This window comes from Magnolia sinica, chromosome 9 (genome assembly GCF_029962835.1).
Source record: "Magnolia sinica isolate HGM2019 chromosome 9, MsV1, whole genome shotgun sequence".
In the NCBI taxonomy this organism is placed as follows: Eukaryota; Viridiplantae; Streptophyta; class Magnoliopsida; order Magnoliales; family Magnoliaceae; genus Magnolia; species Magnolia sinica.
In genome coordinates this window covers 62,310,528-62,329,938 of record NC_080581.1, presented here as the reverse complement: position 1 = coordinate 62,329,938, position 19,411 = coordinate 62,310,528, and the positions used below count along the sequence as shown (strand labels likewise).

General features: G+C 35.9%; 1 protein-coding gene across 1 annotated transcript; it reads right to left on the bottom strand.

Moving 5' to 3' along the window:
* Nucleotides 1-13,855: 13,855 nt before the first annotated feature.
* LOC131255524 (cycloartenol synthase-like) lies at nt 13,856-16,605 on the bottom strand. Its single transcript, XM_058256264.1, has 7 exons — nt 16,152-16,605; nt 15,822-15,944; nt 15,564-15,686; nt 15,364-15,462; nt 14,388-14,791; nt 14,195-14,293; nt 13,856-14,090 (listed from the first exon to the last, which is right to left on the bottom strand). The coding sequence occupies exons 1-5, from the start codon at nt 16,254-16,256 to the stop codon at nt 14,621-14,623; spliced, it is 621 nt and encodes a 206-aa protein (XP_058112247.1). The 5' UTR covers nt 16,257-16,605; the 3' UTR covers nt 13,856-14,090; nt 14,195-14,293; nt 14,388-14,620.
* Nucleotides 16,606-19,411: the final 2,806 nt, after the last annotated feature.

The following is a 19,411-nucleotide window of genomic DNA, read 5'->3' as shown; positions in this document are numbered from 1 at the left end:
TAGGGGGGGGAGGGTGAATAGGACTATGCCAAATTAAAAATTAAATGCGGAATTTAACAAATATAAATAATGATAGCACTTAAACAATCTCACAATGCAGAAATGAAAAGCAACCTCAAATGTACAAGTATTGAGAGGTTGATACAGATGTTGTTCTAAGGACAACCTTACATAAAAAACCAATGGTTTATGGTAGGACAACCTGATTCCTAGAAAGATTTGTGCATCAAAATCTCAAACTGATACAGAGAAATAAAGAATAAAACTAGCAAAGAAAATAACTAAGCTTATTACAACATTCCCACACATACATAAAAAGATTACAACATTCTCCAAAAATGTATAAAGGAAAATTATAACATCCACACAATGCCACAATCAAATAATCACCACAAGACCAGAAGTTATAGTGGTTTGCTTGTGTGTACACCAACTGTTTAGAAAAACAGCTACACAACTACTCCACTCATAATATCCTCACACAGTGGATATTAGCGTTTACTAATAAATAGGTTTTTCAAGGTTCACCTAAAACCTTCACAATTGTGTTTTTCAAGTGGGCTTACATAATTCAAAAAAAAAAAACCCCACACTTTGAGTTTTTTTTAGATTACCTCAGACAAACTACAAATAAGAGATTTTTCTGGCACAATCTCAAAGAAACCAAAAGAATAGATTTACAAAACTGTAAAATACTTATCTGGATACTCCTTTGTTGCAGCTCGGTAGAACCAATTCAGAGTAGAAATTCAACATTGAAGTTCAATGTCCACACTCACTTTTGAAAAGGTTCTAAGTTCTAATTGAGTTTTAGATTAAAACACTTTGGGCTAGCTTGATTTGATTTTAATTCCAAGAAAGGAGAAAACAAAAATCCCTTCTTCAAATAAGATTGGAATGTAGAATACAAAATCAAATATAAAAAGCTAATTAAAGAGAATATTAAATGAGCACTAAATAGCTTAAGAATATCACTAACTTATCTTTTAGAGTGGTGTATTGATCTTGCTTGAATTTAATGAATAACTTTGAAAATCGTGCTCTATTTATAAGTGCAGAAACTGTTCACTCGACTGGCCAAGAGGTCGGTTCGACTGGTCGAAGGACCAACGACCTTTTAAAAATTCGGGCGTGATAAGATAAGGCCGTTTCACGACTGGTCGAGTGGCTTCCACGAACGGTCGAGTGGCCTGCACGACCAGTCGAACCCTACTCTCGACTGGTCGTGTGGGACCCAATTTAGTTGTTAGACTTTGAGTCAAGCCTGCTCAACTGGTCGAGCACTGCTCACTCGACTGGTCGAGAGGTCTTCAGGATTGGTCGAGGATCCAACAAAAAATTTCAAAAATAAGTAACAAATCTTGGACTGGTCAAGGAATTTCTTAGACTGGTTGAGCCAGTACTAGGACTAGTCGAAAATAGACTAAGACTAGTTGAGAAAATAGTCTATACACCTATAAAGTGACCCAGTTAAAGTATGTAATCAATATGACCTAACCTATGGTCAATCTAGGTCATTCATACCTTATAAACGATATATGAACATTGAATCTTCTTTTGCTTTGGTTGATAGTTGTTCTTGGCGTTCATGAAGCATGACATCTTGAAGTTTGTTGAAGCTTGAACTTGTAACTCTTTGAAGCTTGAACTTGAGATACTTAACTTGTATTTCATTTTAATCTTTAAGTACCAAAGTAAAGAACTTTGTCTTGACATAGATGAAGCTTTGAAACCTTTAACTATTGAAGTTTGAAAGATTAATCGCTTGGTGTTGAATTTGAACTTGAACTTGTATATCTCTTGATTTTACATTCGAAGTGCTTGAGGTAAAGACCTTTATTCTTGTACATGAGATGCATGATCTTGAATATGTAGATGAGCTACACAAGACATAGATTCCAAGAGGTTTTGACACTATTAAATTTGACAATCATAGGAGCTAGAAAACATAACACTTACATATTTCCATTATAATAGATCCAATTAAACCTGGGGGGCGTGAGGTCCACCCTTGAACCTCTATAGTACATATATCCTCAAGGACAACCTATTTGGCAAGCAATGCATCAATGGAATTCTTTTGTCAATGAACCTGTATCTCTGGACATAAAAAATCAAACAGAAAAATGGAATAGTGTGAAAAAGAAGTTTGACATGATGTTTGTAAAAAAAAAAAAAAGAATTTGATAATGATAATGATTTTGGTGGTGCACTCTTTGACTTCAAACTGCTTGCACCCAATTCAACATGTGAGTTCTTGATTCCGGTAGACAGAAGGAAGAGCACAAACACTTCCTGAGCTCTTACATTTTCAGGAAGTGGAACTTTAACAAGCTTCCAAAGCAAGCTCACTTGAACAATGAAATGGACAACTTAGCAATTACACAAAAACAAAAATCATATTGTACATCCTCAAAAGGTTAATAATGCTGAGATTAACTCCTCAGTCTTAATGGGTTAAGACATAAGATGTAAATGATAATGACAGTTATCAAACAAGACGTATCACCTTTCTTATGTCTGTTTTAGGCAAACAATTCTGGCCAACAACTTTCCAAAGTTTTGACTCAAAACTAGCCGTTAGCAAGTTTTTTAGGCTTTCAAGATCATCTATAGACAACACATCTTCTAACTCCTTCCTGCATGTGTGCAGGCACACACAAACAAATGGAGCTAGATCATCTTTTACCTGAATATATGTACACAAAAGGAGGAAAGCCAAACCTCAATTTTAGACAAGTAGGCTTCCCTTTCCTCATGTTTAGCTTTCAGAACATCAGACAACATACCTATATCCCAGAAATATGAATAAAGGCTGGACATATGTGATTCTTGCTCAAAATTATTTGTGCCAAATAGCCACAGTTTCAATGACAGCCCTTCATGCATATATGCAGGAGAAACAGGACGTGTTGGAAATCCATCCAGACCATTCATCAGATAGTGACCACCATGATCAACCTGCTTTATCTAAATGCAATTTCAATTATTCTCAACAATGTGAAGTAATGTGCCCTAAAATCCCCAAATCCCTAAATGAGGGTCCACATCGAATCAGGAATCCATAAATTGCTAAATCCCTAAATCGGTATTGAGATTGAGAGAGATTGAGAGAGAGATACCTCACGGTTGTGAATGAGCTAACCTTCAACCGAACTTCAGAGAGAGAGAGAGAGAGAGAGAGAGAGAGAGAGAGAGAGAGAAAGAGAGAGAGAGAGAGGGCATGCGTGAGTAGGACGTTCGGCAATGGTAGATTTGTGGTGGAGAGATCAGAGAGAGAGAGAGTAAGACAGAGACAGACAAAGAGAGAGAGGAGATGATGAAAGAATTAGGGCAGTCTCTCTGGACGCCCTAATTCCCTCTGAAGTCACCAAGTTCTGTGGGCCCCACTATGATGTATGCATTATATCCACACCGTCCATCCATTTTGAGATATCATTTTAAGTCATGAGCCAAAGAATGAGGCAGATAAAAATCTGTAGTGGACCCCACCACAGAAAACAGCGGGGAGGTGGTTCCCACCGTTGAAACTATCTTAAGGCCCATCATAATGTTTATTTGAAATCAAATATGTTCAAAAGTTAAAAAAGACATAAAATAAGGGAAAACACAAATATCAGCTTAATCTAAAACTTTCGTGGCCTTTAGAAGTTTTTAATGGTGGGCGTCATTGTCCCACTGTTTTCTGTGCTGGGTCCACTAGAGCTTTGGATTTAACTCATTCTTTGGATATTGCCCTAAAATGATCTCTCCAAATGGATGGAAGGCGTGGATATAAAACATACATCATGGTGAGGCCCATGGAACTTGCTGATGTCACTTCAGTAGCTAGTCTCGCTACTCCCCCTAACACCAGCCCCGTGGCTGGTGGTCGGTGCTCTGTGGGCCTCACCATGATGTATGTATTTCATCCATATTTAAAGATCATTTTAGGGATTTATTTGAAAAATAAGAGGTATATAAATCTCAGGTGGACCACACCACATGAAAACAATAGTGATTGGATATCCATCATTAAAATCCTATTAGGGCCCACCGTACTATTTATTTGACATCCAATCTATTTATTAGGTCATACAAGCCCAGATGAAGGGGAAAAACAAAAATCATCTCGATCCAAAACTTTTATGGCCCCCAAAATGTTTTTAATGGTTGTTACTCATTTAACACTATTTCCTATAATGTGGTCCATTTCAGATTGGGATATACCTTGTTTTTGGTCTTATGCCATAAGATAATCTTTAAAAATAGATGGACAACATGGATGAAACACATACATCATGGTGGGCAAAAGCACTGACCACCAGCCATTGGTTGGTGTTACAGGGAGTAGCCAATTCGTTCCCCTTATTTGTGGTGTGGTCCATTTAATCTTTGGATATGATTCATTTTTTGGATAATTCTCTAAAATGATCTCAAAAAATGAATGAAAGGTGTGGGTTGATCCCAAATTTTTGGTAATTCCAAAACTCAAGCGGACCATGCCACACGAAATAGTGTGGAATAATGAATTCCACCGTTGATACCTTCCTTGGGCCCACAGTAATGTTTATTTTCCATCTAATGTGTTCATAATATCAAAAGGATATAAGTGAGGAGAAAACACAAACATCAGCATGATCCAAAACTTCTATAGCCTCCAAGAAATTTTCAATGGTAGAGGTCCAATCACATTATTTCCTGTGGTGTGGTCCACTTGAGCTTTGGATATGCTTCCTTTTTGTTCTTTAGACTTCAAATTATCTATTAACATGGATGAACGAAGTGGATAAAATAAATAAATAACGGTGGACTCCACAAAGTTTACTCTAGTAAGGGTAATGAGTAACTCACCTAAATGTAGTGGAGAGGAGTTTCCTTAAAACATTCATAATCATATATTGGGCTTGCCTAAATGTGATTCACATATCCAACCCACTCATTATGTGTCCCACTTGGATGAGGGGTCAGACCAAGTTTAGCTGCATCCAAAACTCATGTGGGCACACCAAGTGCTTATATATTTTTTAGGATGTCTTCACATGGTTTTAGATGGTATGGCCCACCTGAGTTTCGTATGTGAATGATTTTTTAGATATCTCATAACCTAAAGGGGACACATCAAATGCACAGTATTGATGTTCGACACACATCATGATGGGGCCCACAAAACTTACTAACATCAATTCTTAGGTTCTCATGAGATCAATAAGTTGGGTCATAATTTTGACTAGAATATTTGCCCCATTTTACATGTCTGGTCCATTCACTCTATTTTACAGATCCATACTCTCAATTTGACTAGTTACTTGCCCCGATCAGGCTACATATGAGAAAGATATTGGGCATACAAGATTGATCAACAATTTGAGTGAAATTTGATTTAAACATCTGAAGTTAAACTCTTTAATTAGTGGATGTGCCTAATAATTTAGTAAAAAATATATTTTTGTTTCATAGATAAATTTCAATTTCTATTTAAAAATAACATTCTTTTCAAAATGTATATTTTTTTACTCTTAATTTTTCTTTGAAAACTTTTAACAAAATATCATTTTAATTATAAAATATTTCAAAAAATAATTAAAATACAAATCTTGAATTTTTATTTTCAAAATCTCAAAAAATTTCTCAAATTTTAATTTTTTTTTCTTCTGATATATATATATATAGATATATATATATATATATATATATATATATATATATATATATATATATATATATATATTCAAAATCTTAGTGTTTTTATAAATAACTTTTTCTTTTAATTTCAAATTTTGAACATTTTCAATTATTTTTCAAAATCACAAATTTTTTTCAACTTCTTTATTTTACGTTTCAAAATGTTTTTTTTTTTTTTTGTTGAAGTATCAATTTTTTTAATATCGTTTTATTTTAAAATTTTCAATTCTTTTGAACTTCCCCATTTTTTTGAAAATGCATTTTTTTTCGAACTTGTCAATTTTTGTCGAATTTTCAATTTTATTTTATTTTTCAAAATACAAACTCTCATTTTCTTTTTCAAAATATTTTCATTTTTCAACATTGTCAAAATTTTCTCATTTTTTTAATCTTTTAATTTTCTTTTCCAAGATATTATTTTTTTCTCGAAATTAAATTCTTTTTTTTTTCAAAATTATCAACTTTATTCAATATTCTTTCTTTTTTTTTCCCCACAAAATAGATTTTTATTAAATCACGATTTTTATTTTTTAAAATCTCATTTTTTTCTCAAACATTGTTAAATTTTTTAAACTTCTCAATATTCTTTTTCATGTGATATTACAAATCATTTAAATATTAGTTTTAAATTAGAAAAAAAAAACTAATTTCCACTCATTTGATATAAAAAGAAAATAATTTTTTTTTAGCATTCAATCAATTGTTAAAAAATAATCTTAGATACAAATATGTACAATTAAACCACTGAAATTCTATTAAAAACCAATTCTTAGACTAAAAAAATAATTTTCCACCATATTCTAAAAAAAATGAAAAAAATAAATAATCAAGGCAAAAGTCCTTCTACGACGGACCATGATTCATCGCAAAGCAACTAAAAACTGTCGCAAATTGGTATTTTGGGCAGGAATTTACAACTGAGCATATTCCGTCGCAAAATCAAAATTTGTGACGGATTAGTCCGTCGCCATTTTACGACAGACCAAAATCCGTCGTAAATCAGATTTTAGCGACGGATTTTGGTCCGTCGTAAAATTCTGTGACTTCTGAACGGATTTTTGAGAGAGGATTGACGACGGACTTTTTCCATTGGCGACGGATTAAATCCATCGTTAAACCAATCGATTTTTGCGACGGACAAAGTCCATCGCAAATTCAAAATTTTGGCATAATGTCATATTTGATTACACTAGTGCTTTTCAACTAGTCAATCAATGCGGGAAGCGAATTGCGCAGTGAATAGCTCACTACACTTAGCGTACTGAGTAAACTCTGTGGGGTTCACCATGATTTGTGTATTTTATCCTCTCCATCCATCCAATTTACTAGCTAATTTTGTGGACTGAGACAAAAAATAAGGCATATCCAATGTTCAAATGGACCACACCACTTGAAAGACCTGAATTGAACGTCTACCGTTGAAAATTTGTTTGGGGCCACAAAACTTTTCGATCAAGCATATATTTGTCTTTTACCTTCATCCATGTCTTTATTATCTTATGAACAGGTTGGATGCCAAATAAACATCACTGTGGCCTATAAAGTTTTAAACGGTGCAAATTATTATCCCCACTGTTTCCAGTGGTATGATCCACTTGATCTTTGGATGTGCTTCAATTTTGGGCTCAACCCCTTAAATTAGAAGGAAAAACGGATGGACAGTGTGGATAGACCACATACATTCAAGGTGGTCCCAACTGAGTTTACTTTGTACGATAAGAGTGTACTAAGTAACTCAGTACGCAATCTGATTTCGTTGGTGCGTTGAGGCAAGGGAAGCGGATTGGCCGGTGTACCACACTACCGAACTGGCTGGTGTGTTGAGGTCACTAAGTTATGTGGGTCCCACCATCAGGTTTGTGTTATATCTAAACCGTCTATCCATTTGGCAATCTCGTTATAAGGCTTGATCCAAAAAATAACATAGATCATGTGGACCATACTGTAAAAAGCAGTGAGGGATTGAACGTCTATAATTGAAATCCTTTTGGGGTCACAAAAGTTTTAAATAAAAATGATATTTGCTTTTCCATTTGATATAGGTCTGTAGGACCTTTTCAATTGATTGGATAAAAAATAAACACTATGGTGGGCCATACGAATGTTTTAACTATGAGTATTCTCCCACTATTATTTGTGGTATGGTCCATTTAAGATTTTGATATGACTTATTTTTTAGATCATTTTCTAAAATGTTCTCTCCAAATGGATGAACGGTGTGGATATAATATATACATTATCATGGGCCATATAACTTCATCTCCTTTGAACAGTTAGTGCTGCTTAAGCTCCAGGAACGTCAGCGCTAGTCTTCGCATGACACGTACACAAACTAGCTATGTTGGTGGTGTGGTACACCAACCAATCTGCTTCCTAGGCAAGTACCCGTGCCCTTCGGATTGGGCACTTATCTCACACGTGAATAATAGTTTGATTTGAGGTTGGAGCCGCTGGTTAGGTAATCCTGATGGTGTAGATTCCTTGCCTCAAGGAATCTGACCCATCTAATAATGAAATAAGCACATCCAATGATGTGGAGACCTATCAATACTACCAGTAATTCATTTTATGTGAGGATGTAGCTGGCTTGACATGTGAGGCAAAGCATCTACAAAACGAAAGCTAACTTTAAGGAAATCCCTGATGGCAGGCACCGGTAGGACTCAATGTGATGTATATGTTTTATATCCATGTCATTCATCACTTTTGCCGGTTCGTTTTAGGTTATAAGCTAAAAAATGAAGTAGATCTAATACTTAAGTAAACCACACCATGTGAAATAGTAGGAATTAGAGGCTCATAGTACGATTACTCCTTGGGGCCATAGTTTTTGGATCAAGACTATATTTGTGTTTTCCATACATTCAGGTCTGTGTGACCTTATGAACAAGTTGGATGGAAAGTAAATATCATGTTGGCCCCTACAAAGTTTTTAATGGCAAGCATTCAATCACCTCTATATCCTGTGAGGAGTGGTACGGTTCAGCTATATTTGATGGGCATGAGAGTGGCTCAGCTGTATAAAAGTAACAAAAAGTTGAGAGAAAATGAGAATGGTCTACAACTTAATGTTCGTTCTATCCATGATTTAAAGTAACTTATCTCACCAGTCAAGCAAGCAGCAGCCATTAGTTGGTCAAACATGTGTATCTCATGTTGTACCATTTGTTCATGTAAACGGGTTTCATACCCTTTCTTTTTTCTTAGCCTATGCTCAACGCTAGCTTTTTTCAAGGCTTTGAGTCCAGGCCAAGCAAGCGGCAACCATCAACGGGTCAAACATGTGGTATCATTCAAATTTTATGGTTTTTCTTTCCACCGTTTAGAGTCATTCATCGCAGCAGGTCATGCAAGCAGTAGCCATTGGTAGGTACTTGTCAAGCATGTGATAACATTTCATGCCGCTTTCCACGGTATGTGGTACCATTCAAATTTCATGCTTTCCACGATTTTGAGTCATTTATCTCACCAGGTTCAGCAAATGGCCGCTATCAACAGGCACTACAACAATTTAGTTTTTTTTTTTTTGAGAAGTCAACTTGTCAAGCATGTGGTACCATTTCATGCTTTCCACGGTATGTGGTACCACACAAATTTCATGCTTTTCATGGTATGTGTGGTACCATTCAAATTTCATGCTTTCCACGGTATGTGGTACCATGCAAATTTCATGCTTTCCACGATTTTAAGTCATTTATCACACCAGGTTAACCAAATGGCCACTATCAACAGGCACTATAACAATTTAGTTCTTTTCTGACAAATCAACTCATCGTTAAAAACTCCAAACTCGTCGTTAAAAACTTTTTGTGACAAGTATTGCTCGTCGCCAATTTTGTTGCAAATAAGGTGTTACAAATTCTATTTAACAGCGAAAACAGCAACCCGTCGCCAACGACTCAATTATTTGCGACGACCCAATAACTTGTCACAAAATATAGCTAATTAGCGACGAGTTGACACGTCGCCATTACATATCGTAAAACATCGCTAAATATGAGCTTCGGATGTAACTCATTTTTGGGTCCATGAAACAGTGAGATGCAACATACATCCACGAAGATTCCCTGTTACTTGTTTCATAATGCAATGACTTATAAGACAGGTGGGTCCAATTGTCTGGAAGAACTACAAAAAATTTGAGGTTTTTTTTTTCTCCCTTTTTTTGATAATGTGTGCAAAAAAACCAAGGTCGAGGGTGGTTTGGAAAGTAGCTAGCCGAGCCTATTGAACGTTACACCCTTAGGATAATGAGTGGCTATAATATATGTACCGTACACATGTATTAAGATAATTACAAATGATTGAAAAAGTCAAAAACTCAACTTGCCACAATGTCTATAGTGGGTTGGATCAAAACATAGTGGTTGTGTGGTGGAAAATGGACGAAGGAAACATCTTTCTCCAATTAAACAAATACAAATGAAAAAGAGAAGTCGTTAAATCTACAAAGAAAAAAATAGAAAAAAACAAAATTTATTTAGCCAAAAATTCTACAAATGTTGGTTTCCCAAAACATGCCTTCAACTTTCCTATTTCTCAAATCATGTCTCCTATGCTGCTAACAAAGGAAAAATCACATAGGTAACTCATTGCTATGTTTTCTTAAAAACATAATCTTGAAACATGTGAATGAGTTAGAGAAAAAATCTATTCAAGTTTTTCAAGCATACATTTATTTTGTAGATTATAGCCCATCTGACAGGTGAATCAACCTAATTATTAAGCTAGGGATCACTATAGTGGTGTCGGTTGAATAGATGGATTGGATCTTAGACCTATTGTGCCATGCTGGAAATTGTGTGGCATATATATATCGGTATCTTTTTTTAATGGGCTCATGTTTAATTTAGATATTCCAGTGGCACAATGTGGCCCAAACGCTATGGGCCCAACCGTCCATCCATTTTTGCCAACTTATTTTAGGGTTTGAGGCTAAAAATGATGCAGACTCAAAGCTCAACTGGACTACACCATAGAAAATAGAAATGACTAAAGACCCACAATTGGAAATTTATTGGGGGCCACAAAAGAACTCACATTAAGTTTATATTTGTGTTTTCCTTCATCTAGGCCTTTGTGACCCTATGAACAGGTTATATGGCAATTAAAACATTAAGGTGTGCCTCAGGAAGTTTTCAATGGTGGGTGTTCAATCCCCAAGATTTTTTGTGAAACACCTTAAAATGATCTAAAAAATGAATAAATGGTGTAAATATAACACCACGACAGAGCCCACATCAGTTTTCCATGTCAGCATTGTCTAGGATGGAAAGAAGAAATACATATATGACCAAACTGAAAATATTTATGCATTTTTAGAGTGCAGATCGAAGACACAGGGAAATATTAGGCCGTCCCTTTGATTTGGTACATATCATTGTTGAAGACACGAGCTCATAAAATACGGTGATTTTCTCTCTCGTGATTAGATTGGGTACTATTTAAACAACACAACTTTTAACGTGTGAAACCACTCTAGCCCCACCATGATTTATGCGTTAGATCCACACTGTCCATCAAAATTTTCTAACTATTCTAGAGCATGAACCCAAAAATGAGTCACATCCGAAGCTCAATTAGACCAGACCACTGAACAAAGGGGGGATTGAACAAACAATTTTTGAAATCTCTCTAAGGCCATACATGAAGTTTATTTCCATCAAACTTGTTCACCAGGTCACACAAACTTAGATGAAGGGAAAACACACATATTAGCTAGATCAGAGCCTTATGTGGCCCCAAGAAGTTTTTAATGAAAGGCGTCCAACTCTTAATGTTTCTAATGGTGTGATCCACTTGGGCTATTGACACTTTTACCTACGAAAATTTTCGTAGGTAAAAGCTTTTTTCGTTAGCTAAAACTTTTATCGACGAAAAGTTTCGTCTGCAATTTCATTGCTAAAAGACCAAGGAGAAAAACTTTTACCAACAAAAAAAGAATTTCGTTGGCAAAGATAAGACTTTTGCCGAGGAATTTACGTAGGTGAAAGCTTTTACCAACGTTTTGCTTCGTAGGCAAAAATATTGACAAATCTTTTTACCTATGATTATTAGGTAAAAATCATTACAAAACTTTTCCCCACGCCTACTTTCTTAGTTAAAAAAATATTTACAGAAATTTCGCCTACGAAATTTTAAACTTTTAAAAATATTTATAAACTTTTTACCTACGAATTGTTTCGTAGGTAAAAATCGTTTCCCCCCCTGCTTCCAGCACTTTCGCCTGCGAAATTTTAAACTTTTAAAAATATTTACAAAATGTTTACCTACGAATTATTTCGTAGGTAAAAATCGTTACAAAACTTTTAGAACCTTTCACCTACAAAATTTTAAACTTTTAAAAATATTTATAAAACTTTTACCTATGAATTTTTTTTAAAAAAAAAATTTATAAAACTTTTACATACGAATTGTTTTTTAAAAAATATTTATAAAACTTTTACCTACGAAACCCTTTTTACAGAACTTTCATCAAAGAAATTTTAAACTTTTAAAAATATTTATAAAACTTTTACCTACGAATTATTTTTTTTAAAATATTTATAAAACTTTTACCTATGAATTGTTTTTTTAAAAATATTTATAAAAAGTTTACCTACGAATTGTTTCGTAGGTAAAAATCATTACAAAACTTTTCCCTCCAGACGCTTTTGCAGCCAGGAATATATATCTATACACAATTTTTGCTTACGAATATTTTCGTAGCTAAAAATATTTATAAAACTTTTACCCAGCTTTCGTAGCTAAAAATATATACCTACTTTTAGGGTTTACCTACAAAAAGTTTTATACTTTTACCTACGAAAAAACTCGTTGGTAAAAGTGTCTTTTTTTTTTCCTTCCTTAGGCTTTCTTGATCAGTGTGATTTAGAAATGTCTGATTTTAGAAATGCTCCATCAACAATGAGATCCACAATCTGGATGGTGTGTATAGCTGTAAATCAATCTGACATGTAAGGTGGATGAGTAACTGCCAATTTTTAAATGGTGCCAAAAAAAAAAAAAAAAAAACAAACAAATAGATGCAATAGCTCTATTGAATTTACCATTTTATCCTGAAAAGTGAATTGTCTATCAGTGGAAGGAGAGTAATAAATATGAATTCCCTTTCTATTTTCAAATCAGGTGGAGAAGGAAAATGAAAAAAAAAAAAAAAAAGAAGAAAAGTTGGGAGAGAAAAGTACAGAAAGAGAAGAGGGGAGTCTAACAACATAGAAAATCTGCTACACAAGAAAGAAATACATCTACAACAGTCATTGGAAATTCTGATTCAAGCTAAATTGTTGGATGTAACTCGATGAGGCTGTTACCTGGCTCTGGTTTCTGAACTCCTCTGTTTCTCATTGCCTCTCTCACTCTTGTCACTTTGTTCCATTGGCTAGCACTTGCAAACATGTTCGCTAGAAGAACATAATCCCCACTTTGAAAGAAGCGAATCCAACTGTTTGGAGATCAAACTATGTATGAAGTTGGACAAAGCAAAAACTTTCAAGGAAAGAAATCAAAAAAGAAAACAAATAGAAGAGAACTGATGTAGTGTACAAACCTCAACTGTTTGAGAGCTAATGTTGACTTTTCACATCTATATAAAGGGTGGGAAAAGTTTTAAGGAAATTGTCAATGATGGTGCTTAGAAATTTCTCATGTAGGTGTTCTATTAGGCGTTAATTGTTTGACTTCTTTGGTTAGTCGGAAAGAACCCAGGCAGGTTCCACTACACGAAAAGGAAGCTTTAGCCTCGGTTCAAAACTGAGGCTAAAACCTTTAGCCTCAGTTTTGCCTCAGTTATCTAAACCGACGTTGAAACTCCCGTGGCTGAAGGCTTTAGCCTCAGTTCTAGCAACCGAGGCTAAAATGACTTTTATAGCCTCCGTTCTTCAAGTGAGGGTAAAAGAATCTTTTTAGCTTCAGTTTTCTCGAAATGAGGCTAAATCAAAATTTTAGCCTCCATTGTTTCCAACTGAGACTAATCCAAATTTAGCCTCAGTTGCCTCCAACCGAAGGTAAAACTATTTTTAACCTCAGTTCTCAACAACCAAGGCTAAAGCCTTTAGCCACGGGAGTTGTAGTCTCAATTTATGTAACCGAGGCAAGACCGAGACAAAAGATGGATTTAGCTTCTTTTGGCATCAACCGAGGCTAAATTCAGTTTTTGACCTCATTTCTCTATCAACCAAAGCTAACAATATTATAATCAACAAATGATTGAACCTGTGCATATTTCACCCTTTTAACATTCATCAAGACAACAATCAGCACAATATCAACAAAACAATTAATGGTCTATTTAAAGTTTCCAAAACAAAATACAAATGCACATGAACTGCCACATAGCCTTCCACATGAACTGTTTCAGTGGGGTCCCCTTCTAGCTCCTCTCTCTACAACCATTGCCTTTCAGCCTCTGCTTTGACAAGCTCCCCCTAAAAGAAATGGAAAGTAAAAGCTACTTAGAAAACTTTTAAGTGAATTAAAGCTAATGCAGGAAACGTTCCGAATATATCTCAGTAACCATTGATGAGCTGACCTTGTTTTCCAATACATTTACGGTATATTCTAGCTCTTCCACAGACTTCTCTAACAACTACACCTCCTCTTCAGCACAGTTCTTCGTTGCCTCGGCCATCTGAGATTGAAAGGGAAAACATTGAGAATCAAACATGATACAAGTAGGGGAAAAAATCAGAAATAAGGCAATGATAAAAAGAATCAGCAAGCACCTGTCGAGCTTCTGTAGCAATTGCTTCATTTTCTTTAGCAACAGCTTGTGCCATTTCTAGCTGCTCTTTCAAGACAAGTACCTCAGCATCATGGCAATCCCTTCCCTTAATAACTTCATTTAGATCACTCTTCAAACCTTCAAGGTTATGATTCATTTGCCCAAGTGAATCACTCATTTCAATAAGTTCTCAAATAGGATTCCTTCCAAATGTCAAATCGATTAAGCATTTTATCATATTCCAAAAGGAATTCTGATGTAATTGAGCTCATAGCAAGAGTCTCCTGCCAATTGCAAAGCAGAGATGATGGCAGCGATTCTCTGACCCTTTTTGCTATAGTGTCCCCAAGGGCCATGGCCATCAAACACACCACAAAACATCATGTCTTCTTGGCATCCAAATTCCTACAACCCATATAGAACCTACATTTTAAAAATAAATACATAAGAATTGAGCTCTCAGCAATTGAAAAATTGATTCGTACTCATCAAACAACTGAAAATCGCTCTCATTTCTTCCTATACATATCTCCATGCTGAAACTAAAACTTAAAAACATTTAAACCTGTGTGGAATTAAAATAGCTTTGAAAGTAAGGAGAAAATGAAATAAACTTAAAATATTTAAACAATGCATGGAATTAAACATATAAACCTGTGTAGAATTAAAATAGCTTTGAAAATAAGGAGACAATTGAAAAACTTAAAATATTTAAACAATCCATGGAATTAACTAGCTTTCATCAGAAAAACATCTTGGCAAGGAACTACGTGATACACGACCTGAGGATGGGCCTTGACATTTGGTGGTCCACACTGTTGATCCGATGATTCCAATGCTAGATGGGCCACACCCAAAAATCACCCCAATGGGACAATCCTAATGGATTAGTTTGCTTCTGTGGGTGTGTGTGTGTGTGTGTGTGTGTGTGTGTGTGTGAGAGAGAGAGAGAGAGAGAGAGAGAGAGAGAGAGAGACCTGTAGTGAAAGAATGACATTCACTGCGTCGTACAATCTGTTTGCATCGATTGGTTCACCAACAGTTTTTGATGGAATCTGCGACAACAAGAGTGAAGCCTGCACAAGCAGAAAGGCCATGCACCTTTAGAAATGTGAAGCCTGCACAAGAGTGAAGCATGCACCTAATCAATCAGATACACAAGAGTGTGTTTAATTACCTTTAAACCTTCTGCAGTGCAATCTGATATGGGCCATCCATGATCTCTAGTTGATAAAGGCCATGCACCTTTAGAAATGTGACAATACCAGAAACTAAGATCACCAGGGCAGTCTTCCAAAACCTTCAAAAACAAAGTGGAACAGGTCATAGGAAAAAGTAGGGGAGGACCATGGTCAAGATATCCAAAAACAACTTGATTTTAAAAAACTTACTGAGAGAGTAGAAAACTACTGCTCCCAAAGTAATATAATGAAACCTGCGAATTCTTTATGTACTCATGCGCTTTCTTAAGAGTTGGACCAAATTCCTCAAGAAGGCTAGTTGAGATTATTGCCTGAACAGTGAAAGCAGTGTCCAATAACTGACTGCCATTATAACCCTGCAGTTAACCACAATCAATAAGTGAGTTTTGAATCGAATGTCCTCCAGAAAAAAAAAGTTATGCCGATGACCACTTATGCACTGAACTAGAAATGGTTTTAGATTTTGAACACCTGTGAGAAACCCAGATTCAATTGACACTGGACAAAAACAAAGACAAAATGCCACTACATAAATGTAAAGGTGGTTTATTTTATTTCCAAACCTGCATTTTCATGCCATCTTCTGCAAGCCACAAATAGTCAAAAATCCTTGGTAGGTGCAACTTGAATGCCTCAGAATTTGGATCTTCGACCCAGCAGTAAAGCATATTTAAGACCTGCTTATCATAAGATGGACAAAACCAATGGACAGAAAAATAGATGATGGGTTCCGCTAATGCCTGTTCTTATTCATCAAAGGAATAAATTTTGGAACATTACAAGAAGATCCAACCAATATGTTTGCAATGGCAAGATTCCTACAATATGCTTGAATTAATTACTTTCTAGTAGGGGAATTTTTTTTGCTGATGTTACAAATATAAAAATTCCAAAAGCCGTATGAAATTATCAAGTCTACTGTTGAATTGGTGAAAGTTCACCAAGTTGATTTAATAAATAATAATAATAAAGCCACCATACCCACCAAAATGAAGAAATAAACAAAATCTCTTCAAGGAGGTTAAAGAAGTGAAACAGTCAACAAATATTATTTTTTCTTGTAACTGATAATTTATTTAAAAAGGTGGCAAAGCCACAAAAGAATACAGCAAGAAAACAAAATCACAAAGAAGATCAATCAAAGCCTGAGAGATTGCAATCTCTAAAGCTTTGAGGACACAGCTGCCCAGACAATAACAAGAGATCTCGCATTTCAGAAAACTGGCTTCACATTACTGGAAGCATCTTTCAAACATCTATGACTGATGTTATTGATAATATCGGCGATGCCAGATATTGGCTCTACCAAATAGAAAGCTCAAATTTTCGATTGGACATATTTTTTCATAGATGGTTTTGATATGCCATTGATCAGATGGTTAGATTCATCCCAACAGTATGATCTTTACATGGTAGCTCATGAAACCTTCACTAGAGCTAATGGATTGCCTAGATTGAACTATATTACTGAAGAGATAGTTCTATATTCCATAAAACAACAACTCTAAATATGGATTTTTAATCCAAGGAAGTTATCAAACACTTGACATGAATATATGCAGTACGTGTACAATATCTAGGCCTTTCATCAGTTACACATCATAATGGATGGGGCATCCCAAAAATCTAACTATTTCAGGCTCCAATCTTTAGAATGAATAACCACAGTGCAAGAGTCCATACACCTCCAGTCTGGCACAACTATTAAAGGAATAAATACGGACCTTAATTCCAGCCGACAATTGTTGACGCCAATAGCAGTATCCTGTAAAAAGATATAGACTAACAACAACAAATGAATGTGTATTTACCTCAAGCTACTGAATGATCCAAACCTTGCCACGTGCAATTTGATCACAATGCACCAAAATAGGAAACGGATGTGCTGCACTCCAATTAGTTTCCTCTGTTTTCATGTTGAGAAAATGGCGGATCTTTGTTCACAAATTGCTGGAACAGGAGCACCGACCAGATGCTCCAAAAAAGGGGCAAATTCCATCTTCTATTCCAAGCTGGGAATGTTTGGATAGCTGGAATCTTGTCAAATTCATTGGAAATGGAAACTGGTTTCACCTGATGTGACAGCCTCGCATGTTTGAATTCTATGGAATCCTTTGGAACAAGTGAGAGGTTTCCATCATAGAAGGCCATTTCCAAGAGCACTTGTGAGAGTTTTGTATCATTTCAAAACATTCAATACATGGACAGTTGCAGCAGTGCTGATTATAGCAGAAATGAAGATGGTGTCATAATTGAGATTGATTGGCAGTTTGGCATGGACTGAGATTTGAGTGTTTCCTTTCATTTGTTTGAGCTTTTAGCTTTAGAAATTGGAAGTTAGAAGGCCCAAAAACATGTTCATATCCTGTTTTTCCAAACAACAAGGATTAAAAACAATCTTGATAACCAAGAATCATGACCTCTAATACATAATTACAATTAACTAAAATGAGATGGAACTCATTTTTAGGAGAGTCCCTAACCCTAGATTTATAAGATTGGCATGCTTTTATGACTCGTGAATCTACAGAGTGAAGGAAAAAGCAATTACTGATGTAAACCTGTGCTATCTGCGTAATATTGTAAAAACTAACACATGGTCCAACTCATTAAACTTGGAAAGATGTGAATGGGGCCCAACCCAAACTTGCAAAATGTGGCAAATGCATGAGATCTACATTGCTTATTATATGGCACATGCCCCCACAATGCATTTGCTTTGGTCCAAAAGTCAGGGCAGGTTTGCTCATACACACCAAATGTGGACTGATGGCCATTTTATCTTAATCTCACACCATTTGTTCACTTGTGGCCCACCTGATGAACAGACTGACCTGATTCTCAGCCCAGGAGAGGCATGATGCAGCCCACCTAATGAATGGCTGGATCTCGCTTGCAAGTGGGGTTGGTCCAAATGCGTGTCCGATTAGCTGGGCACTTGCTCAAAACTTCTTAACAGCCTCAAGTGATTATATTTCCGACCACCAACCTAGAATTCATCTGTGGGAGTCTGTCAAAAGGGCGAACAATCCACAGCAATTCATCCACGAACTCCGCCGCACCAATGGTGGATTGAAGCAATCTACAGCCCTTTCAAATGCTCCAAAAATCAGACTTCATAGGCATCTAGATGCACTGCCCTTCCAAATGTTGACAAGTAACATGAGATGACAAATAAAAATGCAGCAGCTCCTCAGTGCTGGTAACAAACACCAACACTGAGAAAAAGCCTTTCCAATTCAATTCTACGACAGAAACCTCTTTCAGAGAACAGCCTGAGATCTAGAAATGTGGGCCCACCAGTACATTTACCACCCAAACAGAAAACACTACTCAGTTCCATCAGCTCATTTCATATTTCCATACAAAGTCCAGCATTTTTGAAGCACATTTCAGATTTTTCCCTCAAAACAAACGAAAATCACAAATTTCATTACCAGATCACATCAAATCCGCTCATTTCAGACCACAACACGAATCCAATCGTCCAGATCTCACCGCCAATAGAGACAGAAACCACCACAAATGAAACCAAATCCATGCATTTCATGAAGAAAACGAATCTAAAACAGAAAATCCAATGGTAGTAGTAAATGTCAGAAAGAAGCATATACCTTTTTTTTCTTGAAGTTCTTGCAATGGCGCCTCTCAATCTAGCAACAAAGAGGGAAACCAGTAGTCCCAGATGCACCGAGACAAGTCAATGTTGGAACTCCAATCGAGATGACAAAGGGTCCTCTGAGGTTTTCTGAGGTGATGAATCTAATAGAGAGAGAGAGAGAGAGAGAGAGAGAGAGAGAGAGAGAGAGAGATTGGGGAACGA

What these genes read in the sequence shown, in the direction of transcription:
- LOC131255524 (XM_058256264.1), bottom strand. Translation starts at nt 16,256, where the DNA reads ATGCTTTACTGCTGGGTCGAAGATCCAAATTCTGAGGCATTCAAGTTG. An exon ending in AAGATGGCATGAAAATGCAG is followed by an intron (nt 15,945 to 16,151) that starts GTTTGGAAATAA and finishes GGTTAACTGCAG; the next exon opens with GGTTATAATGGCAGTCAGTT. An exon ending in GCACTGCAGAAGGTTTAAAG is followed by an intron (nt 15,463 to 15,563) that starts GTAATTAAACAC and finishes CTGCTTGTGCAG; the next exon opens with GCTTCACTCTTGTTGTCGCA.